The following is a 24,831-nucleotide window of genomic DNA, read 5'->3' as shown; positions in this document are numbered from 1 at the left end:
CATATCTGCAGAGGCAGGGGTGTGGTAGGTATTCCTGTCAGCAGCTCAAGTGATGCTGGGAGAGCCTGGCTGACAGCTCTGAGACCCTACAGGCTCGTACTATATCAGGCAATATACCATTGCCCAAGAACTGGTCATTAGCATTTTATATTCACGAGATTCATTTTGTACACTGACTCAGGGTTATTCAAATCCATAAAGAAGAGAATACTACGTAAACCAAAATATCAGCTTATTAATTGATAACGAGGGGGATCCCTTTCACATGATGAGAAGGCTTATGTCCCTTATTCCAGAAGCAAAAGAAAATGGATAATTTAGGATATTTTGTAGGGAGACCTGATTAAATAGTCTTGCCCTGTACATTCCTCCTTCAACCAACAAATATTTTTTTGAGTGCCTGCTGTGTGCTAGGAACTTCCCAAATTAAAAACACCGGTATGGATTGTTCTTCTTCCCCAGGTGCTTTGTCTCTTGAATGCCAGATATATCTTGCCATTGCTTCCCTGGCACCCACCCATTTTCCCTTTTCTGATACGTATGGGTCTGTGTGTATGTGTGAGTTCCATAAACAGATTAATACTATTACCCCGCAACACCTTTAAACATGCAAACACCATTGGATTTTGCTTTCTTTTTTTGCTTCTGGCACCAAGAAACATCTATATTTCTATTAGATATGGTTGGCTATCGCTCAACTACCTACATTTCTTTATACCTTTATATGAAGCCCAACATTAGGGTCCATGGGAGAAATTGCAAGAGATGAGGCTGGAAAGGCAGGTGTTGCCAGATTTTGAGGATTTTTGCCAAATTGTCTGAAGTTAATCTTATTAACAGAATAAGCTATCTGGTCCATTTTTTTTTAAGTAGGAAAGTGGCCTTGTCTGAGGATTTTTGTGAAGATAACTGATGACTGGGCAGGTGAGACTGAAGGACAGAAAGATCAAAATATGGAGGTGAATATTTAGTTTTGAGTCAAAGGATGAATGATTGGCCAATGTAGGAAATGCAGATATGAGAGTAACTTTTGGGGAAAAATCAATTATTTGTTGCAGACATTGTGAACTTTGATGTACTTGTAGGACATATATGTGGAGGTGTGCAGTGGGATTTTAGGAGTGCTTGTCTGCAGCTCAGAAAAGATGCTGAGAAAACTTAGGAATAACTTGTTGCATTTAAGTGGTCTCTGTGTTATTTATGTAACATTTATTAAGTGCTACTTTATATTAGAATGTGGAAATAAGGTGCTGTCTACATTCTTGAAGTTTACATTTTAGAGATGAAGACAGCGATATACAACACTAAGAAAAAGAAGTATTATTAATGCTGTGAAAGAACAGCATACCTGTAGTATATTGTTGAGGGAGGGGAGAGATCAAAGAGAAGACGAGTTTTCTCTCATCTGCCTTCTCATGAGAGAGTAAGGAAAATCATTGTGAGAGAATTGGTGCACAAGCCCCATCTTGAGAGGTGATAGATGTTCTTCACATAGACTGTAACAGGAAGGGCGTTTAGGCTTCAGGTGAAGGAGAGCTGTGAAATAGCATGGCATGTTCAGGGATGCAGATCCTGTAGTACAACCAGCACAAAGGGAAGTGCACTGCGAGATGAGTCCGCACAGGCAGATGTCCCAATCAGGTGTCAGGATGGGGCGGGTTTCTCTGGGCTGCTGGGAGGTCTGACTTCATCCTGAGACACTGAAAAGCAGTTCTGAGTAGGAGAGTAAGAATTGAAGGTGCTTACTTATTCAGGTGAAAATGTGGGTGATGAGTAGAAACTGTTGAGAGACAAGAATGTTGTTTCTTAAAAATCTTCAGAATGTCCACGTGAGAGGATAGTGAGAGTTTGAACAAGACAGGGGCAATGCAGACAGGAGAAGTGAGGTATACACAGGAGAGTTAAGAGGATGCAGTTAATATATTAAGTTATAAATCTCATGTACTGACCAACTGCCTAGAGTGCTAACTCATCACCAGATATAACTAGTACGATAGATGGTTTATTAATTCTTGAGCAGAAAATGGCCATAAGTGTCCAATTTAAGATATGAAGCAAAATTTTTAAGATTTTTATTTATTTATTTGACAGAGAAAGAGAGATCACAAGTAGGCAGAGAGGCAGGCAGAGAGAGTGGGGGAGCAGGCTCCCTGCCGAGCAGAGAGCCCAATGTGGGGCTTGATCCAGGGACTCTGGGACCATGACCTGAGCCAAAGGCAGAGGCATAACTCACTGAGCCACCCAAGCGCCCTGAAGCAAACATTTTGAAACGGGTGTTTTTACTTATCTTACCATTGTAAAACTGGTCATTTGTTCCATACCCACAAATGGGTTTTTACTAGAGCAAGAGAAAGAGGACAAACTGGCTAGTAAGTACAGATGATCACTAAAACTGTGACAGAATATCTTTGCATATGGCCATGATCCTGATAATAAGGACAGAAGAGAAATAGAAGAAATAGAAAATGGTATATATGGTGTATACAGTTACTTCTGGTGCCAGAGACGGGGAGACCTCAAATGAAAAACAAGATTTCCTCAAAGAGTCCCAAATGGGGTTTTAATTCAGAAAGACAGAGGAACTTGAGAAAATTGAATAGAAAATAAGAGACTGAGAACAATTCAAAAGTTGTCTACCAAAGAAGGACCAAAGCCAAGACTACAGAGAAAGTTCCCAGTTGCTGAGAAAAACCTAGGAGTTTTCTCATTGTCCTCCATACAGAAGTGTGATGATCAGCTGACTACTACTAATGGGCCCCTTAAGTTTATGAAATTTAGGATGGAGGCTTAAAGCGAGTAATACTAGGCCAACTGCAAGTCTTAAGCAGAACCTCATCATTAAATACATAAAAATAATATTCCAAGAAAGAAAAGTATGATTTAATGCTATATTATTTACATATTAATTTGGGTCATGGTTACATACATATTTTTGGCATAAGCATTTTCAACTGAACTTGTCAATTCATGAGATCATTTTATACCTTATGCCTAGTTTTCCAAAGTCTTTGAATTATGAGACTCAAAAGGGGTGACAAAATCTAATTAATGAGAAAAAATTATAAAATGTTGTTGTAAAATATACTAAGATTTGTTCAAAGAGTTCCATGTAAAGATTCAAATACTATTTTTCAGCACTGAAACTGCCTCTTTTATGCCTAATCAGACAAGAAGAGGGAGTGATTATATTTTCTGTGAAACAGTGGTAATCTATAAAAATTTTGAGACCAGTTTTTCCATAGTACGTGATAAATGGTTATTGAGTGGAATTCAAATAGTCTTCTTAAGAAGTCAGTCTTTTAAAATCAACTTTGTTGGGTGTCTGGGTGGCTCAGTGGGTTAAGCCGCTGCCTTTGGCTCAGGTCATGATCTCAGGGACCTGGGATCGAGTCCCACATCAGGCTCTCTGCTTGGCAGTGAGCCTGCTTCTCTCTCTCTCTCTCTCTCTCTCTGCCTGCCTCTCTGCCCGCTTGTGGTCTTTCTCTGTCAAATAAATAAATAAAATCTTTAAAAAATAATAATAAATAAAATAAAATAAACTTTGTTTTGGGCAACGCTGTCAGGACACTTCTCACTCCTAAGAGCGTTCTCTGTATCCTTGTTTAATAAACTTCTGTCGCTTTACTCACTCTAAATCAATCAATCAATCAATAATAAATAAAATCAACTTTTTTACATACATATTGACTCTTAGTAGATCTTAGATTGTTATGCACTAATACTTGATTGAATGAACTTATTATTTCTTACAAAGAGACATAAGCACACTAGATTACTGAAGAAAGATCAGGATACAATAGACATGTAACTGAAGTCAAGGAAAGAGGCTGGAACTCAGTAAGCATGAAGAAAACTCACCAGGTAGACTGAAGGGGGAGATAAGGTAATGCAGGTATGAAGCAAAGTGTGTATAAAAGGCAGATGTGTGAAATGACCGTGTTCAGAGAACTAGAAAGAAAGGCATTTTTTCCAGTACAAGTTTTTGTCTTAATAATGGTAAAAAATAATAATAATAGCAATAGTTATTTCCTGAACACGATTTACTTTATACAGTCCTCTAGAATGCAGTTAGGAACTAGCATTCTCTCTGAGGGAGGGAGAAAAAAACTGTTATGTTGCAAGTCACACAAGCTGCTTTGTTTTAATGGCTTTGTGCTTTATTTATTATAACAATGGACAATAAAGGTCATAAGAATATGTTAGAGCCTCTGAGCTAAAAATAATGTTGATGCTAAAGGAAGGAGACAGGCCAGTACTTTAGAAAAAAAAATTAGACATTGTACTTAATGATTAGGTTTTAAAGCAGTACCCTCTCTAAATGGCATTACCTCCACAGCTTGACCTGATTAGCCATAAGCATAATAAGTTCCTCCTGAAACTCCTGTTCTCCACCAAATTAACTGAAAATTCTCTGTAGCAACACCCTTGTCAAGACCATCTTCTATCAAGTGGGTTTAGAACTGAGGTGGGTCTGATCACTTCTTTGCTGCTGTTGTTTCTCTTTGCTATGTGGAATTGAAAACCAGTGCTTCCCAGTCCACCAGTAGCTCCTGTTCTGTTGTTGAACAGACTTAAGTGGGCAGGCACCTTGGGATTCTTTGTGGCAAGATAGCCCCACTCCCGCAGGGGTAGGCTCCATCAGAGGGATGCTCCTAGTGCTCAGTTCTTGCACTTCATATACTGAACCACTGCCCAGGGGTCAGTCAACCCAGTCATTTGTCTCTCTTCCCTCTCCAGGGTTGGGTCACATTTGCTTTTAAACTTCAAAACTGAAGGAGTCTGATTTCTTACCTGCTTTTAACAGTAGCGCTAACTCCTTGCCCTACCCTTTTGAAAGTGTCTGCATGTAATCAAGGCCTCGATTGGATAGGCCATTTTCAGTGATGTCAAAGTAATATTTGGACATCGCTTTCAGAAAAGAAAAGGTAGAGCTTCTCTGTTCATTTAGAGCTAGAAAACAAAACAAATTTGATTGCCGACAAGGAGGGAGAAAGTTTTTTAGTTGTGCCTCTGGAACTCTCTCTAGTCCCCAACTCTTTCCACTTGGGGTACTAGTTGGGGTGTTGGTTATAGAATATAAAATATAAGATTATGAATATTTTAAAACCATGATATTCCTTAAGACTGCAGATCTAAAATCAGAATAAATTGAGTTTAAGATGAAGAATATAAGATTGGCATGGGAATAGAAGGAGGGAGAATCTTGCCAGGTACACAGTGGTCTAATTATGAAGGGCTTGGTATTTTTTGCTAAAACAATTTGATTCTGTCTTACAGTCATTGGAGAGCATCTAAAAGATTTCAAGGAGATAAGTATTTCTCAAAGATCACTATGTAGGCAGTATAGTGGAAGTTGGAGGCAGAAGGAGCTAAGAAGATAGGTTGGCTTTTTAATTGTCTAGGCAGGAGGTGAGGAGATCCCTAGGTAACACAATAAGAAGTAGTAAAAATGGGGAGGAGGCAGATAAGAAAGAGAAGTAGAAACTCTGGAAGGCAGCAGCTGAGGAAGAAAGGAGGGTATCCAAGATCATGCTCTTCCTGGATTGATTCTGAGTAGATGATCATATCATTTACCAGGACAGGGAATAGAGAAAGGGACGGTAATAGAAGAAATGATAAGTTTTAGTTTTAGACATGTTACTTTGGATTTTTTAGTTTATCTGAAATAATCATGGGTAAAAAAAGAAAGTACTGATATTTCAATATAATTTTTGTGTTTTTTACTATGGTGAAGAGTATCTGGTCATTATGTTTGCAACTGACCCATTTAAGAAATTCTTGTCTAAAATTACCATTTTTTTCTATCATTCTCTTTGATGCAATAGTTCTTTTAAACAGACAATAATATATTGCTTTTTGTTAAGTTTAGTTCTTTTCTTACCCAGGTTATTGGATAAAATTTTAGAGAAAAATCTCCTTTAAATCAGATTTCATAAAAAGAACTTTTGGAATATAGCCCCTTCTCCTATCATCATGCTATTCAAAATGAAGCATTTTTAAAACTTTGCCGTATAGCCTAAGAGGAAAATAAATGTATGGTTAAGATTGAGAGTCTACAAAAAAAACTTTGGGGGGTGGGGCAGGGTTCCCTCTGAAGTTACACAGTAAATCATGTGTTTTGTGTTTGTGCTTAATATTCCAAAGTTGTAGGAGTTAGTGAAGCTTATGAGGATGCTGCCAATTGTCTCTGGCTGTTGACTAACTCTAAGCCTTGTGCTAACTGTAAGTCTCCGATACAGAAGAATGAGGGATGCAATCACATGCAGTGTGCTAAGGTAAGAAATTAAAGAGGATTTTGCATGCTTTGCAGTTAGAATCTGAATTTGACTGGTAATCCAAAGAAGAAAACAAGCATAAAGCTGTTGCTGGGTTTCAGATGGATTCTAGGAGATTACATTCTATATTCTTTGTTGAATAATGTAAGTATGGCTTTATACTGCTACATTTTACACTCATAATGAATGTTAAAAATAGATTAAGGATTCAGTGGTATTTGGCCTGAAGGTGAGAAATGCCCGAATCACTTCCCCGCTTATCTCCCCTAGTGAGGATCCTGAAATCTTACCTGCTGATCAACAAACCCCTCCCCACCCTTGCTTAGTAAGGATCCTGAGAGAGTTTTGTCTGTGTATAAATAATAATATTAAGGGGCACCTGGGTGGCTCAGTGGATTAAGCCTCTGCCTTTGGCTTAGGTCATGATCCCAGGGTCCTGGAATTGAGCCCCACATCGGGCTCTCTGCTTAGCAGGGAGCCTCCTTCTTCCTCTCTCTCTGTGATCTCCGTCTGTCAAATAAATAAATTTTTTTTTTAAATCTTTAAAAAAAAAGAACTTTAAAAAAATAATAATATTAAATGGTAAAGTGCTATTTTAAATGAGTTCTCTTTCAAAGCGGGCTTTTGAGCACACAGCTTAGATTCAAGGCCCACATCAGGCCCCAGGCAGTTCCCCTAAGTCCACATCTAAATGTTGGTGTCTGTGAATAGGTGCCTATGTAATAAAAGTACCCAAAACAGTGGACAGACTTAGGACTCCGAATGAAATCACAGTTAAATAAGTAATTCATTCATTACTGTATTGAAAATGCTGACAAAGATTTTCTTGATCAAAACATAATTAATGCAAATAATTACTTTTGGAAGGCTACCCTCCTGGTTTAGTTGCATATTTAAAACAAATACTCTGGAATTAGGTTAGTAAATATTGTATTAATCCAAGCCTATATTTATGAACATTTTTGTTTTAAAATTATAATGATATTCCAGTTTTTTTCTTTTTCAGTGGAAGTTCCATGTATATAAAAAATAATTACTTAAAGTTGAAAGAACAATGTAACTTTTTTTTAAGATTTTATTTACTTATTTATTTGACAGAGAGCTTGAGAGAGCAGAAGCAGGGGGAGCAGCAGAGGGGCTCGATCCCAGAACCTGGGGATCATAACTTGAGCTGAAGGTAGATGCATAACCAACTGAGCCAACCAGGCACCCCATAATGTAACTTTTAATTTATAATGGGAAAAAAACACAGATGGTTAAGAAGATTCCAATAACATACGTCAATATCTTCTAAGTATTATTTGATTTTTAATATTAAAGCTAATGACCATTATCATTATTACATTTTAAAAATAGCAGTTACCAGATCATCTTTATAAGCCTATTATTACTATAAAATCAACATAAATGATTTAGCTTACTGAGACAGTAATGATTTCCTAAGAGGTAAGAAGAAAAATGTAGTATAGTGTTCTGAGCAAAATGCTCAAAGGTGCTTATTAGTTCAGCTCATCCGGCTAAAAATATTGTATTTGTGGTCTTATCTTGAACATCCATTATTAATTTTTTCTTGGAAAATCTGATATAGACTGTATAGATGTGTAAAGAAATACAGGTTGACAGTAAAAATCAGTCATTGGGCTACTAATAATAAAGCAAGATCTAGTTATCCAGTTACCTTTATTAACTTCAAAGCACCTACCAGTATTAAGTAGTTGATAAATATATATTGAGTGAATGAATATTTTTATGAATTTATCAGGCTTATGATATGAGATAATTTATATTAAATAGATTTTGCTTGAGCTTCTTCTGCATTTAAAAGAAACATTTATGGGGCACCTGGGGGACTCAGTCGTTAAGCATCTGCCTGCGGCTCAGGTCATGATCCTGGGGTCCTGGGATCGAGTCCCACATCGGGCTCCCTGCTCAACGGCTGCCTGCTTCTCCCTCTTCCAGCTTCCCCTGCTTGTGTTCCCTCTCTTGCTCTCTTTCTCTCGATCAATCAATAAATAAAATCTTAAAATAAAAAAAAAAAGAAAGAAAGAAACATTTACTTTCACACTATGGAAATATAGTAGTCTTATCTAATATACCATCTGAAGTATTTGCTTTTCACAAAAGAAACTAGCAAGTAATTTTTAGGACATAGAAGAAAGACAGATATGACAAGAAAGTAATAACCTTGCTATGAAAAATTTTCATAGATTTAGAATTTTTTTTAATGCAAAGGTAGAACAGCAAAGCATATGTAATTGAATCCATGCTCTAACACAATGACTAGATCATAAGATACTTTTATTACTGCCAAAATGTTGATTATCATTCAATAGTTTTTACTTTCTGGAATCAAATTGTTAAACATTTTAGAAGAATGACAAATTTGGACTTATAAAAATAGTTTTATTTTAAAAAACACTCTTTATTCATTTCCCTTTAGATACTTTTCAGGAAACTATTTAAATTTTGCATTCTTACACATTTTAAATCACTTACAGTAAAACGATATGCAACTAAAAACTAAAAGTTAACTAAAGTTCTGTATTCTTTTTCTTACCATAGAATATAAAATTTGGCTCTTTTGTAGAAAGTTCTGCCACTAATTATGAGACATCAGTGGAGCTGTACTGAAGGGTACTTGTATCAAATCAGGCACAAAGTTTGCTTATACCAAGCATAAGAACTTGCATACTCTTAGAACCATGATATCTAGAATGTATTGTGTAAGTACCTGTTAGTGTAAGGCTAATGAGGACACAGACTTTAATTTAGTTCTGTGTCCATGACCTCTCAGGTAGAGAAAAAAAATAATAAAGATATAGAAGACTTAATATAGTTATTAAGATATTTCTGATTGCTATATATTCAGACTTAGTATCCTAAAAATATGGTTTACACCATGTTTGTAAGTATCCATGGAGCATTAGCAAAAAATTTGACCATTGATTATCAAAGAAAATCTCAGTAATACTGCAGAAAATAGAAATGGTAATAGCAACATTCTCTGATAATGGAAAACATAGAAATTAATAATAAAGTTATAAAAGCCCTTTTCATTTGGAAATTTCAGATCTCTCAAACAACTCTTGAGTTAAAGGAAATAAAAGTGGGAATTAAAGAACTTCTAGAAAACTAGGATAATGGAAATACTACTTTATCAGAACCTGAGCACCAGTATCTAAAACAATGCTCAGAAATGTGCATGGCCTCATTAAAACAATGCAAAATAAGGAATGAGTTAAGGATATGACTCAAAAAATTAGAAAAACAGAATAAACTTGAAGAACACCACAAGGAAGGATTTTTTTTTTTTAAGATTTTATTTATTTGACAGGGAGAGAGAGCACAAGCAGGGTGAGCCACAGGTGGAAGGAAGGGAAGAAGCAGCTCCCTGCTTCCAATGTGGGGCTCAATCCCAGGACCCTGGGCTCATGATCTGAGCTAAAGGCAGACACTCAACTGACTGACTCACCCAGGTGCCCGGGAGGATCTTTTTTTAAAGCAGAAATCAGTTGAGTTGAAAACTGAAAAACGGTATTAACTAATAAATCCAAAACAGTGGTTTTTTTTTTTTTAAGAAAAAGGTGTAAGATAAACCTCGAAACTTATCTAAGAAAAAGTAAAGATGAGGTAGTTCAAATGCACAATATAAGAATTAAGGGGACTAATCAATAAATAAAATAAATGATAATAGATAATTTTGCTAAATTCTTACAGATAAATTTGAACTTGGATTTGAAATGGATAGATTTATTAAAACTGACCCTAGAAAAAATATCCAAATAAACTCATTTCCATAGAAGATAGTTTTTCAGCAATCTTCCCCCCACACACACACACTTTAAAGCAATAGGCCCTAACAGTTTCACAATAGAATTTTTATCAAACCTTCAAAGAATAGGTAATTCTAATATGACTTAAACTGTTTCTGGGAATTTTTAAGAAAAAGAGAGAAAGAGAGAGAGAGAAAGCAAGCTAGCTTTCAAATTATTAAAAGGGAGTAGAATCTTGATATTAGCACTTAATAAGATTATAAAAATGAAGTGAAAATTACAGATCAGTCTTACTTATGAATACTAATGCATAAATCCTAAATAAGATATTGGGTGGTGGGGGAGCCACAGATCTTAGCACATATAATCCAACAAGAATACATTTAAAGAATGATTATCAGTGCTCGCTTTGGCAGCACATATACTAAAGAATGATTATCAATTTTTAAAAATTTTAATAAACAAAAAGTAATTGACCATGTGTTTATTTCAGGAATACAAGAATAATTCAATATTTAAAAAGCTATTGCGGTACCTCATCTTATTAGTAGATCCAAAGAAGAATCATATATATGTTCTGTAGTTGCTAAAAAGACATTTGACAAAAAAACAACAACCATTCTTTATTAAAAAACTCAAAGAAGTAAGAACAGATGGACTCTTCCTTAGTATGATAAAAATGAATCTAGTTCAGTGCAAAAGTTACTATGATATTTAGTGAGAAAACTAGAGGTACTCTCACTAAAATCAAGAACAAGATAAGGATACTCTCAATCACAAATATTGTTAACATGGGACTGGAGATACCAATCAGCATATTTAGATAATAGGAAGAAATTAAAGATTTAAAAATTAGAAATGAAGTAACAAAATTATTTTTTTTTGCAGATAGCATGTTTATATACCTAGAAAACCCACAAGAATCAGTTTAAAAGCTAACAACAAAATTCAGTTAATTAGCAGAGTACAAAATTAATATGCAGAAGGCAGTAGCCTTCATTTATACCAAAAATATCCAGACAAAATATGTACTGAAAGGAAAGATCTCATTTATCTAGAAAGAAACTTAAGAAATATACAAAATTTATATGAAGAAAATTTTAAGACCGCTATCTGTAGAACACAAAAGATGACAAACAAATGGAAAGGTAACAAAGTTGTTAGGTAGAAAGTTTCCAATGAAAATAGCAGCAGTTTTTGTTTCTGCATCTAGATAAGCTAATTCAAAAGTCCACATGGAAAAATAAAGCAAAAATAGCTAGGAAAGCTCTGAAAAAGAACAGTGAGGAAGAACTATCCTTGTCAAATAGTAAGCCTGTCGTTAAGGCTCAATAATTAAAATAGCATGGTGCTGGCATATGAATCTAGAGATTAATGAAACTATAATAAAAGCCCAGAAAACAGAAATAATGTGGGAATTTAGTATATGGTAAAGGAGGATCTCCAACAGTGGAGAAACATGGACTGTTAAATAAATATGATTGAGACAACTGGCAGCTGTGTGGAAAAAAATAAAATTTAATTCATACTGTATACTGTATACCCAGATAAATTCTGAACAGTTCAAATATTTAAATGTTTAAAAAACAAACAAACATGGGGCGCCTGGGTGGCTCAGTTGGTTAATCAACTGCGTTTGGCTCGGGTTATGATCCCACAGTCCCGGGATCGAGTTCTGCGTTGGGCTCCCAGCTCCGTGGGGAGTCTGCTTCTCCCTCTGACCTTCTCCCCTCTCATGCTCTTGCTCACTCTCTCTCTCTCTCAAATAAATAAATAAAATCTTAAAAAAAAAAAAAAAAGAAAACACATAAAAGTACCAGAAGAAGACAGACTTGAAATGGGAAGACCCAAGATCCCATAAGATCCATAAACATTAAAAAAAAAAAAATCTGTTTTCCTACTATAAAGATCATATTTTTGGCATTATTGGCCAATTATGATAGTAAAGCAAAATTTTCTTAAAAATAAGAAACAGATTTTATATCAGTCTTTCTACTTAGAAACCTTTCAAACTTGTTCCGTTAAAGTTATAAGAAAAACTTCTCATGAAGACTGGTGAAGCTTTACGTACCAAAGTAAGATTGCCATGCACTTGAAAATGAAACATTGTCAGTATTTGTCTTTATTATTGGGAAAGAATAGCCTATTGATATTCTTAAAGATTCCTTGATATTCCTTCATAATATTATGATTTGCATTTTAATTTATCCTTACAAGCGGTCATTTTAAACTACCCCCACATCTTTCTGTGCAGGTAAGGTCTCTAGAGGAAATATGAAAAAGACAGCATGTCTTTAAGATTTGTTCCTGGTCACACAGGCAGAATTGCTGGATCACTACAAAATAGTTAACTAGAAATCAGAAAACAATTTGCATGTTAATGCAGGGCGATGTTTGCATATATGTTTTCTTTTGAAGTGCAAGTATGACTTTTGCTGGATTTGCCTAGAAGAATGGAAAAAGCATAGTTCTTCCACAGGAGGTTATTACAGATGTACTCGCTATGAAGTCATTCAGCATGTGGAGGAGCAATCCAAGGAAATGACTGTGGAGGTAAAAAGAACTATTAAATCAAGGCCTCTGGCTAAGCCACTTAATTACTTTGGGAGTATTTTGCATGTCTTCTTGTCCTGTCTTTGTCATAATAAGGCATTAAATTGAATACACTTTATTTTTTTTCCTTACGCGCCCCCCCAATACACTTTAGAGTAGCTTTAATTTAAATAAAATAGAGCTATCAACTTGAGAGCTTTCTTTTTTTAACTTTCCTTTTTTTATATTGTTAAGGATAAAGTCTTATATATCCTTATCTCTATAATGACTTAAAAATTTTAACATTAATATCAAAAACACAGTATTATGTTACAATATATAAGTCTCTTAGTCTGCTTGGCTGCCATAACAAAACACCATAGACTGAGTGGCTTAAACAACAGAAATGTATTTCTCACAGTTCTGGAGCCTAAGAAGTCCAAGATCAAGATTCCTGCCAATTCAGCTTCTGGTGATGACTCTCTTCCTGGCTTGCAAAGGGCTGGCTGTCTTTTGCTATGCTCACATGATAGGGAGAGAGAGAGTACTGGTGTCTCTTTCTTTTCTTAAAAGAGCAATAATTTGACTGGGTAAGGGCCACACCCCAGTGACTTTATATAACCTTTATCACTTCATAGACCCTGTCTTCAAATCCAGTCATTCATATTGGGGGTTAGGGCTTCAACATGAATTTTGGGGAGATACAGTTCAGTCCATAGCAATAAGCAATATAATAAAACATTGAAGATCTGATAAATGTAGGACTTGAGAGGCATATTTGCTTTACGGTCTGGGATCATGGATTTAGTGATTTATCATAGAGAATACAAATGCAGGACTTTGTTCTGGTAGTCTTAAAAATGTACTGGTTTTTTTTTTTCCTCAAAATAATGAAATCTGTATGCACAACTACCTATTACTAATAAAAATTTTAAGTGACAAAAAGTCCCCAATTTAATAGCTAGTACTTTATTTATAAAAGTCATTTATGGACTTTTGTTTCCTAGGCTGAGAAAAAACACAAACGATTTCAGGAACTTGACAGATTTATGCACTATTACACAAGATTTAAAAACCATGAGCATAGCTATCAGGTATGTCCCAAATCATTTCAAATGCTCTGAATGATATACTGTTGTGAATAAATAAAGAAAATTTTATAAACTATTTATTTCTATTCCTTTAGTTAGAACAACGCCTTCTTAAAACAGCCAAAGAAAAGATGGAGCAATTGAGTAGAGCTCTCAAAGAAAGTAAGTTATAAGTGGTATGTGTGATAATTAATATAAAATAGCCTTCTATGCTTAAGTCACTTAATTGGTAGGAGGTTAAGGCCCTTCGGGGAATACATTATTATCTGCATTGTTCACTCTGGTATTGCTTGGAGTTCTCTGAAGCCCAGAGTGCAGCTTAGCATTTGAGGCCTCTGTAATTAGATTTTCTACCCAGCTTATCTCATATGCTCCTCTTAATGCAGCCTAAACCATTAGCAGATAAACACACATCATGGTTTTTTACTCTGTGCCACTGCTGATGGTCTACAGTATCAGAAACATTGGGTGAGCCCTAAAAGCCATCCTTGATCAGTCAAAAGAGCAAGATTCACATGTCACCCAGTTGTAGTGTGACTAAATTCCCAAAGATTCTTGAGAAAATTTAGCAGACTGTTTAACGGAATGGAGGTCAAATATAGTTTTGGGAGAAATCATCTCACTAGTAAATAACAAACATTAGAATCTGAAAGCAAAGACATGAGATAGGGCTGGTACGGATCCTAAAATAGAAATTCAGAAAGAATAATTGAGTATCGGTTGCATCATTAAAATATAATATCTCCTAATGACCACACAGAGTATAGGTTCTAACATGTTTGTTTTTAAAAGTCAAATTTTAAAAATAATCATAGTTTATATGTAAAAGGTTTTCAGTGTAAAAATGCAATTGTATTTGGTCCAGTTTGTAAGTAAGACCCTTTTCATGAGGGTAATTCCCAATTAAGATAGTAAGCATAAATTAAATAAATTGGAGTAGGTGAAAGTGTTGATAGCAGCTTTGTCTCCTTGTTAATATTAGTTTTTAGACTTTAGGAATGATGTCACTTTACTGCCATTATCAAACTCTTGAAGTACTGTCCACAGTAAAATGGTAAGAACGGATAGTACAGTTGATGATAGCCGAAAGGCCGAGAAGCAATCCCATAGTAAAAATGGAAAAGAAAAAACCCTTACAGGTTGTGTAGTTCTTCAGCAGGGATTTTTGTCTCTTACATCACTAGGTTGTCCCTAATACTTAGAACAGTGCCTGACACATAGTAAACATTCTATAAATAATCTGTAGATGTGAATTACTGCTGCTTTTCAAACAACTGGAGGTTCGAGACTGCATAATAAAATATGAAAAAGAAAAGTTATAAGGATTGGAAAGGAAGAAACAAAACTTCACATACTTCTCGCACATGTCATAGTGAGGTGTGGTTGGTGTTTTGTTTTGTTTTTCTTTTTTTATATCCTCTTAGTTCAGATCCCTCTGCTAGGGTGGATATTTTGGGATGGTCTATACATCAGTGTGTGTACATACACATGTAATTTCTTTCCACAAGCCTGCAGAATAATCTTACTTTCAAAAGTATTTATGAATCTACATTCTACTCCTTAGTTTCCATTTATTTGCAGTTAAGGAGAAAGTTAGAATGTTATAATGATACTTGGAGAAGGAACCATCTCAGATGTTAAGGCAGTTTCTTCTCCCCTCTTCCTCAGTCTTCTTCCCTTTCTTTCTCTTCTTGATATATTTACTAGCATTAGTTATCCAGTTGTTCCCCCAGAATGTTGTATCTTTTTTCTTACAGTGTTTTTACAGAAGCATAATTATAATTAGGAGGGAGTTCTTTATTTTTTTATTTTATTTTATTTTATTTTTTTGCAAACTCAGCAGGGCATTTGTTTTAATTCTTTTTTTTCTTTTTAAGTGTTTTGTTTTTTGGTTTTTTGGGGGTTTTTTTAGTTTTCTTTCTACCGAACATGGGGCTCAAACTCATAACCCCAAGATCAAGAGTCACTTGCTCTTCCTACTGAGCCAGCTAGGAGCCCCTGTTTGTTTTAATTTTTAATCAACAAAGTTTCACTAGAGATAACCTGGAAAACATAGTAAAAAACAGTTGGCCTAAAGCTAGATTTGTTTAACCAACAGGGTGAACAGAATCCAGAATCAGTGGATTCATTCCTTCATGATTGCCATCAGTGCTCCTGGGCAACTGCAATGTGTGCTTCATTTATAAATGCAGACAAGCCACACATGAGTGTTTTGTGTCGGTGTTTAGTCTGGTTCAGATAATTACTATCATACAGTTAATTCAAACAACTTCTTCACAGAGATCCTTTGTTGGTTTTTTTTTTTTAAGAAATCTCAGTCGTTTAATTTATTTATAACAGCATATTTGCAAAACAGTTTTTTTTTTCCCTGTGCCTGATTTGCTTTATAGCTGAAGGAGGCTGTCCAGATACCACTTTCATTGAAGATGCAGTTCATGTGCTCTTAAAAACTCGACGCATTCTCAAGTGTTCTTATCCATATGGATTTTTCTTAGAACCTAAAAGCACAAAGAAAGAAATTTTTGAACTCATGCAAGTAAGATATCTTTTTAAAATTAAATTTAAATGCAATTATTATAGAAAATGGATTTTTTCCTTTTTCGGTGACTTAACTAAGTTTTATCTATTTTGGCTATGACTAGAAAACAATTTTGTTTTTGTTTTTAGGATGGTTTTTAAATAAAGGAAAAATTACCAGTAATAAACTGAAATGTTTTTGTATTTAAATTTGCCACTACAGATATGAGTGAGTTCTGAGCTATGCAGACATTTTCTAACACATTTGTTTGTTTTAAACTGGATGATGTTGAAATCTAGCCCAATTCTTAGTATATAATTAGAAATTTTGTCTTCAAAGATGAAACAAATCACATTGCGTGCTAGATGGGAAAGTTGCTATTTACCGGTTTATTTTAAAAGTACAACTGAAAAAGTTACAGTATTTAAAAAACAAAAACACCTAAGCCAACTGACATCACTATAGCTAAACAACTTCATTGTACATTCTTTTTTTTTTTTAATCCACCAAACTTTCTTCCCTTACCACAATTTTCATGTCACCCCTTTGAACTGTCCTCTAGTAATTATATCCTACATTTCTTCAAAAAAATGCTCAATATTAATTTTCACGGTGAAGCCTTTCAGATCTAACCCCAGATCATGGAGATTTTGCCTTGGCTCAAATTCCTTTAGCATTTCCGTGTGGTCTGCACTACACAATCATGTATTTGCATGTACAATGCCTTGAAATTTACTCTTTTTTATTTTCACATAGACAAATGATAAATTCCCTGTAGACATCTGGCATACTCACTGTTTATTTGTAATCTTTACCAACTATGTTGTTATAAATGCCTTTTGAATTTATTTTCCTGAAATGTGCAAAATAGACATATATACTAAGCAGTAAGTTATTTTATAATTTGAATTACTTTATGACTTTAAAAGAGTAAGATTTATGTGAGAAACCAGATAGACAATGGATTTGCTATTGACTAACCTACTCAGCCTAAAATCCTTCTTTTTTCCTCTCTCTCTTCTTACCATAGACAGACCTAGAAATGGTCACCGAAGACCTTGCCCAAAAAGTCAATAGGCCTTACCTTCGCACACCCCGCCACAAAATCATCAAGGCAGCGTGCCTTGTACAGCAGAAGAGACAAGAATTCCTGGCATCTGTGGCTCGGGGAGTTGCTCCTGCAGACTCACCAGAAGCTCCTAGGCGCAGGTAAAAAGGATGCATGCTATGGAAATCATCCTAGCTCCGGCCACAAATTCCACCAGGTTAATTTTTATCTAACTAGGGTTCATATTCCTGGAAATTACTTACACCTAAAGTACAAAGAGCTAATAAAAGCATGTTAACTTCTTTTGGGGGATTTCCCCGCAATACTATTTGTGCCTGTCTTATATTTTGTTTGTCTTTCTGTAGTTTCTTGGAATACATTAGGCTAGGTTAATTTCACACTTCAGGTGAACTCATAATTCAAAGTACTCTAATGCATCAGTTCAAATATGTAATATATATAGTGATCTGATAGTCATAAGCATCTTACAATGTCAAATTTGGAAGCCTTGCCAACTTGTTATGGTCTTATATTTTTACGTAAGAGGTTATGAAAAAATTAGAAATCTGATATTAATAGTCATTTAAATGATTCATATTCATCCATTAAAGAACAGTTAGTTTTGGTTATTTATTTCAGATGCTTACACTACTACTGCCATTATAAATTGAAGCCTATTTTCTTATTCATAATAATTATAGGCCTTAGAAATTCCTTTGATCCTATTTTTATTAAATAAACACTTAAAAATAGAAGGAATCATAAAATATTCTGTTATAGCATGATTATTTTTATTTTTCTACCATTTTACACAAACATAAAGCAATTTAGAACTTGAAAGAATTAAAATATCATTTTAATTATATTCAGTAGTTGATCTACTTTGGTTAAGCACGTTCCAAGCAGAGGACTTAAAAGTAATGTTCAGTGGATAAGGGTCTGATTGTACTTTGTAGTGATGATAATAAATCAAATGGTATGTCTGATTTCTTTGTAGCTTTGCTGGTGGAACATGGGATTGGGAATATTTAGGATTTGCATCACCTGAGGTAATTGCTTTGTTGGGGGACAGGGGTTTTGTTTTGTTTTATTAATTATATTTTTCCTTCATGAAATCCTGCTTGCATTTCCACCCTTATCTATTCTAAATCCTACTGAGATTGTCAGTAGTGGTTTTTGTCTTTTGTGTTAAATAAAAATGCCTCAGCAGAATCTACATTTAGTTATTTGTGGTATTGGATTATCATCACATTATTAAATGCTTCCCCCTTATTATTTTTAATTACTGAGCAGTCATAATTAAGGCCAACTTACAGCATATATTTTGAAACATCACTTCAAATTGGTTAATGAGATACAAATTTTATTTATCAGAAATGTATTATATGGGGCACCTGGGTGTCTCAGAGGCTTAAGCCTTTGCCTTAGGCTTGGGTCATGATCTCAGGGTCCTGAGATCAAGCCCCCCCATCGGGCTCTCTGCTCGGTGGGGAGCCTGTTTCCCTTTCTCTCTGACTGCTTCTCTGCCTACTCGTGATCTCTCTGTCAAATAAATAAAGGAATGGCATACTCACTGTTTATTTGTAATCTTTACCAACTAAGGAAAAACAAAAAGAAAGAAATGTATTATATATTTGTTGTAATATTATTTCAGTCTGGATCTATAAAGAACCTACACAGTCTGTTTTTTTAAAGTTACTACAACAGCGTGATTGAATTGATTTATAATCAGTTTCTAAGGTGGAAATTGATATTAATAATGTTGATGCAGAAAGAAATGCTTCGCTTAGTTCTCTTTCTCTTTAAGGTTTTCACCCTCTTCTTGGGTTTTTTTGGTTGTTGTTATTGATAGATTTTAAAATACAAACAGTATTAACTGTTTGAAGTACTGCAAATAGCAGTTACCACAAATAAAAATAAGATAGCGTGAAAATCTTAATCACATTGCTGTTTTCTGAGATTTAAATTGCCACTGTCACTGGGGAGTCAGATTGTAAATGGTTTTAGCAGTTCTATTTCTGTCTCTCCTTCTAAAACAGTAGTATATATCTAATGTTTATGTTATAATAACCTTTTAACTTAGTGCTTGGAAGGGAGCAGGACAAACAGTGAAACCTTTGTCATTTACAGTCCATTTATTATCTCAACTGAAAGAGAATGAAATGAATTATGATCCAGAAATGACTGTGGCTTATTTAAATCAGATACTTTCTCTTTTCAGCTTCTGAGGATACTTGCAATCACCTTGTGGCCTTTTTTGTATTGGTAGATATATTCAAGAAAATACTGACTTTGAGAAAACCATTTGTGCTTTTGAAAATTTTAAATTCTCTTAAATTGCAAAGAGAATTCAATATATTAATGAAATTTCTATTGTAAAAAAAATTATGAACCTTTTCTTTACTTGATCCTATGCTTATTATTCTGGTATAATTACAGCTTTGAGGATAATATGGAAAATTCAACCTAAAAGCGTGAATAAACAAGCTTCTATTATCAAAAATGAGTACTAAAGATTTCAGTATTTCAAGGTATAAACACGGTTTAGCTATATTTGAGCAAAAATAAAACCTTTACCAGTGTATTCATAGTCATGTATGCATCATCTTGCAGCTCCTAGCTCTGATAGTAACTTTAGGAATCCTAAATATTTGTCCTTGAATATTGAAGGCCTCCTAATGTGACTGACACAGATTCATTTTGTTAAAAAAAAAAAAAAAAAAAAAGCTTGCCACCTCGCATGTGAATATTTATGAATAAAAATATTGAGCTCTTGTTCTCCAGAGATTGAGAATTGTGAAAGTATAAGTAACTTTTCTTCCTTAAATTTATTTTTTATGTGTTAATAAGTTTTATAAGAATTATTTAACTACTTATTTTTAACTATTATTTTTCTCTTCTTTAAAATCTTTGGCACACGGATACACCAAGCTTTTATGTAAATCTTTTTGGAAGTCTAAAGCATTACCATATAGCGTGAAACTAAAGATCTGCATGCGTGTGACTATCAAGTAACTGCCAAAATAGTATCTTGAAAAATTAGCTCTTTGCCTTCATATATACTCTGCAGAGAAAAATAATAATGTTACCAAACTCCAATAGGCTTCTTTTTTCAGTAAAGTTAATACCATCTTACTCTTTTTTTAATTGAATTGAATGAGTCAGTAACAATCATAATTATTTTGTACTACTTTAAAGGCCGTGGAGCCCAGAGGAAAGAGCACGGTGTTCAAGGCCGAGGGACACCCAAGCTCAAGGTTGAGCTTTGTAACTTATCAAAATTTAGGCTGTGTTCTTCCTTAAATTTCTCCTCTTTAAAATGCAGGTGATGCTATATATTCGTGAAAGTTCTGGAAGGATTAAAGCGTCTCTTTAAGTCACTGACAGATTTGGTGCTGAGCAAAAATCTCCTGGCAGCTTTTTCCCCTATAAATCTCAAGATTTCTTAATATTCTCTGTAACCTTAGTACTCTCGAAACATTCGGAGTATACCAGCTAAAGCCTTTTCAAATGTTTTCTTAAAAATCTAGAATTCTGGGGCACCTGGTGTGATCAGGTGAGCATCCCACTCTTGGTTTTGGCTCAGGTCATCATCTCAGGGTTGTAGGATAGAGCCCCACATGGGGCTCTGCACTCAGCAGGGAGTCTACTTGGACTCTCCCTCTCCCTCTGTGCTTCCCCCTCATGCACGCATTTCTCTCTCTCTCTCAAATAAATAAATAAATCTTTTTTAAAAATCTAGGAATTCTTAGGAATTTTCAGATAAATTTAATTTTATGAGATCAAATTTTTAAGCCTGTTGCATCATGAGAGAATGCTATTGAGTTTTCTGTCAGAATAATTATAAATAAATCAAGTTTCCTTTATAGTTGTTTTTAAACCAAATTTTAATTTTCTTAAATTGGGAATATGTATATTCTGTGGTCAGTAATAGTTCCTTTAATTCAGAATAACTTTTTGTACCACCATCAAGTGTACAAAGTAAACAAATTCTCCTTAAATATAAACCTTGAGAGGCGTCTGGGTGACTCAGTCAGTTAAGCATCAAGCGTCTGACTCTTGGTTTCCACTCAGGTAATGATCTTGGGGTGGTGACATTGAGCCCCAAGTTAGGCTTACACTCAACATGGAGTCTGCTTGATATTCTCTCTCCCTCTCCCTCCCCCTCCATTCCTCCCTGCTCACATCCTCTCTCTAAAGTAAATAATTAAAACCTTTAATTAAATAAATAAATAAACACCATCCAGTTTGGGATCATGGGCCTCCAGAAAAAGAGGAAATCTTACCACAGCTTGAAGAATCTAAATAATCCCCCTGAGGACTTGTATTGTCTTTCTTGGTTTCTAACCTGGTACGATGCTTCCCACTTCTTATTGTTTACGCAGACGGAGTTTAAATAAATTTGACTTGAATGGTATGATGTGAAAACTGTATTTGTGATGTAAAACTTCCCTTCATTTATTGTGGTTTTTTCACAATATAAGCATATCTAATATCCCAGGGTCAGCAGGATGATCATAAACCTGAGTATCTTAACGTTTATCACTGAAAAATTCTACAGTCATTCTCAAAATTAGCCTATTCATGCTGGCGTCGTGCACACTAACTGGCCTCTCTTCTAGAATTTTGTCAGTAAAATGTGGAAAAGTATGTTTGTACCCAAGAAATAGCAGGTCACACAGGTTCTGCCTTGCCAAAACCTGTGTTCTTCCCATATGCTATACAGAAAACACTTCCTCCTGCCCATGTCATAGATAACCCCATGTATTAGTTAATAAAGGAAGGAAGCCAAGTAACATCTTAGCTTTAAAGCTAACTTTACATTTTTCATTTAACTTAACTTTCATTTAACTTAATTTAATTTTTCATTTAACTTTTGAGTATGGTATGTAGTTGTCCCAAAAAATACAAAATCTAATAGTCTGACAAGTACTTGACAGTGTATGCTCTTCGTTGTCTTTTTTTTTTCTATTGCACATGTCACAGTCACTTTTTAAAAGCCAAACCTCCAAGAGCCTACCTTATCTTAGTAAAGATCCTAACTTAAATTAGTTAAATCATTATAGTTCTCATCATATTAGGTAACAAGACCCAAGCACGTGAATTAAGGCTCAGTTATGACCTAGCATTGGAGCTTGCAAGTATTCCCAAGTTATCCAGGCAGTCGTAGTGACTATTTGAATTTTTTTCTTTTTCCATTTTATCTTTTATTTTTCATTGGCATGGCAAAACCTGAAGTTTCTTTAGTCAAAGCCAAGTGATTTTATAATATGTATATAAAATCACACATTTTTTTCCTGGAAAAAAGTGTATTGTTTGTTTTATTTGCATTAGAAAAATTGCATGCTCTCCTGTATTTTATAACCTTTGGTTTATGCAGGAATATGCTGAATTTCAGTACCGGAGGAGGCACAGACAGCAGCGCCGTCGAGGAGATGTGCACAGTCTGCTCAGTAGCCCTCCGGACCCTGAGGAGCCGAGTGAGAGCACTTTAGGTAAGCTCTTGAGCTGGCTGTGTTTTAGTCTCTTGGTTCTCCTCAATTCGTTCTAAAAACTCGCTAATCTAAATGTTTACAGTTTGTAGTTCAGATTTACACTCAATACGCAGATGCTTCACATGTCACACGACACAGAAATCCAGGGAGATCAAGAACTTGGGCTGTGGGAGTCAGCTAGACGTGGATACGTGACCCCTTCCCTGCTGTGTGTCAGTGTGAAACTTTAGTCAGGTTCACTTAACATCTCCAAGCTTCAGTCTCCTCATTCCAAAGAAGCAATAATAATAGTGCCACTTTGTGGGCTCGTGGGCTCCCTGTGAGCAGTAAATGAGAGAATGAACGTAAAAGCCTTACACACTGGTAGCACCTAGTGAGCACTCAATAAATTGTAGCTCTTGATTAGTGTTACTGTGTTCATGGAATATTTTTCTCCTAGCCTCAGTCCCCCCTAAACATTCTTTAAAAGAGAGAAGATTGGGGCACCTAGGTGACTCAGTGGGTTGAGCCTCTGCCTTCAGCTCAAGGTCCTGGGATTGAGCCCCACATCGCACTGGGCTCTCCGCTCAGCAGGGAGCCTGCTTTCCCCTCTCTCTCTCTGCCTGCCTCTCTGCCTGCTTGTGATCTCTGTCTGTCAAATAAATAAGTAAAATCTTTAAAAAATAAAAATAAAAGAGGATTTCTGGTATTAGAGATGTATGATTTTTAATTATCAACTCTTAAATGTTTGTTAATGGAAAATCTTCAGACTATCATGTCAGTAGATCATCTTTAATATATCAGAATCAATGAGCCTAAAGATTTGTTCTTCAGGCTATTGTAATGCCAAAATTCCTTAGTTTTGTTTGTTATTGCTTAAAGAAAAAAAGAGGAATGGGTGGTAGCACTTGCATTATTTATTAATAGAACCATATATAGTGCAAACAAAAATATAAAGAACAATCGTGTTTGAAGTAGTAATATTATATATATGTGTGTGTATATCTATATACATAAACAGGAAAATTACATATATGTATAATTACACATGTAATTTTTTTCTAAATAAGGAAAAAGGGGTGCCAGTTAGCACCCCTTTTTGGAGCCCAGTGTGGGACTTGAACTCACAACCCTGAGATCAAGACCTGAGCTGAGATCAAAAGTCAGATGCCTTACTGACTGAGCCATCCAGATGCCCCAGTATTAGATATATTTGATGAGACAAATATGGAAGAGAAATCACTGAAAGATTAAGTGAACACGGGTTTTTGACAGCACCAAAGAGAAATTGTCGGCCGAAAAAAAGAAAAGATGAGTGAAATTTTGTATGACTAAATTGTCTCTGGCTCCACTTGCTTTGAAACAGACATCCCGGATGGTGGCAGTGGCCGCAGGCCTGGTGCCTCGGTGGTGAGCTCCGCGTCTATGAGCGTGCTGCATAGCTCTTCCCTACGCGACTACACCCCTGCCAGTCGCTCTGAAAACCAGGACTCTCTTCAGGTAGCCTTCCTGGGCAGCTCATCACCCCTGTTTATGCTTTTACTCTGTTTAGCATGGCTTCCTGTTTTTACTTTTTTTTTTTTTTTTTTATTTCCAGCATAACAGTATTCATTATTTTTGTACCACACCCAGTGCTCCATGCAATCCGTGCCCTCTATAATACCCACCCCAACCTCCTACCCCCCGTCCCTTCAAAACCCTCAGATTGTTTTTCAGAGTCCATAGTCTCTCATGGTTCACCTCCCCTTCCAATTTCCCCAAACTCCCTTCTCCACTCTAAGTCCCCATATCCTCCATGCTATTTGTTATGCTCCACAAATAAGTGAAACCATATGATAATTGACTCTCTCTGCTTGACTTATTTCACTCAGCATAATCTCTTCCAGTCCCGTCCATGTTGCTACAAAAGTTGGGTATTCATCCTTTCTGATGGAGGCATAATACTCTATCCCCAGGGGTACAGGTCTGTGAATCACCAGGTTTACACACTTCACAGCACTCACCAAAGCACATACCCTCCCCAATGTCCATAATCCCACCCCCTTCTCCCAAACCCCCTCCCCCCAGCAACCCTCAGTTTGTTTTGTGAGATTAAAAGTCACTTATGGTTTGTCTCCCTC

At 35.5% G+C, this 24,831-nt stretch overlaps 1 protein-coding gene across 4 annotated transcripts in view; it reads left to right on the top strand.

Annotated features, from left to right (window-relative positions):
• The window catches only part of ANKIB1 (ankyrin repeat and IBR domain containing 1), a 154,921-nt gene that overhangs the window by 121,727 nt on the left and 8,363 nt on the right, over positions 1-24,831 (top strand). For 3 of the 4 annotated variants that reach the window (XM_032305001.1, XM_032305004.1, XM_032305003.1), the window contains exons 11-19: positions 6,145-6,275; positions 12,467-12,601; positions 13,588-13,674; positions 13,767-13,833; positions 16,062-16,207; positions 17,220-17,398; positions 18,235-18,286; positions 22,618-22,732; positions 24,078-24,211. In XM_032305001.1, the coding sequence (XP_032160892.1) occupies positions 6,145-6,275; positions 12,467-12,601; positions 13,588-13,674; positions 13,767-13,833; positions 16,062-16,207; positions 17,220-17,398; positions 18,235-18,286; positions 22,618-22,732; positions 24,078-24,211 (1,046 nt within the window). The remainder of the gene's footprint in view (positions 1-6,144; positions 6,276-12,466; positions 12,602-13,587; positions 13,675-13,766; positions 13,834-16,061; positions 16,208-17,219; positions 17,399-18,234; positions 18,287-22,617; positions 22,733-24,077; positions 24,212-24,831) is intronic. The other variant, XM_032305005.1, reaches the window with a different exon arrangement.

Source organism: Mustela erminea, chromosome 11 (assembly GCF_009829155.1).
Source record: "Mustela erminea isolate mMusErm1 chromosome 11, mMusErm1.Pri, whole genome shotgun sequence".
Classification (NCBI taxonomy): domain Eukaryota; kingdom Metazoa; phylum Chordata; class Mammalia; order Carnivora; family Mustelidae; genus Mustela; species Mustela erminea.
Note: the sequence above shows the minus strand (reverse complement) of the source record. Positions and strands in the feature narration are given on the sequence as shown.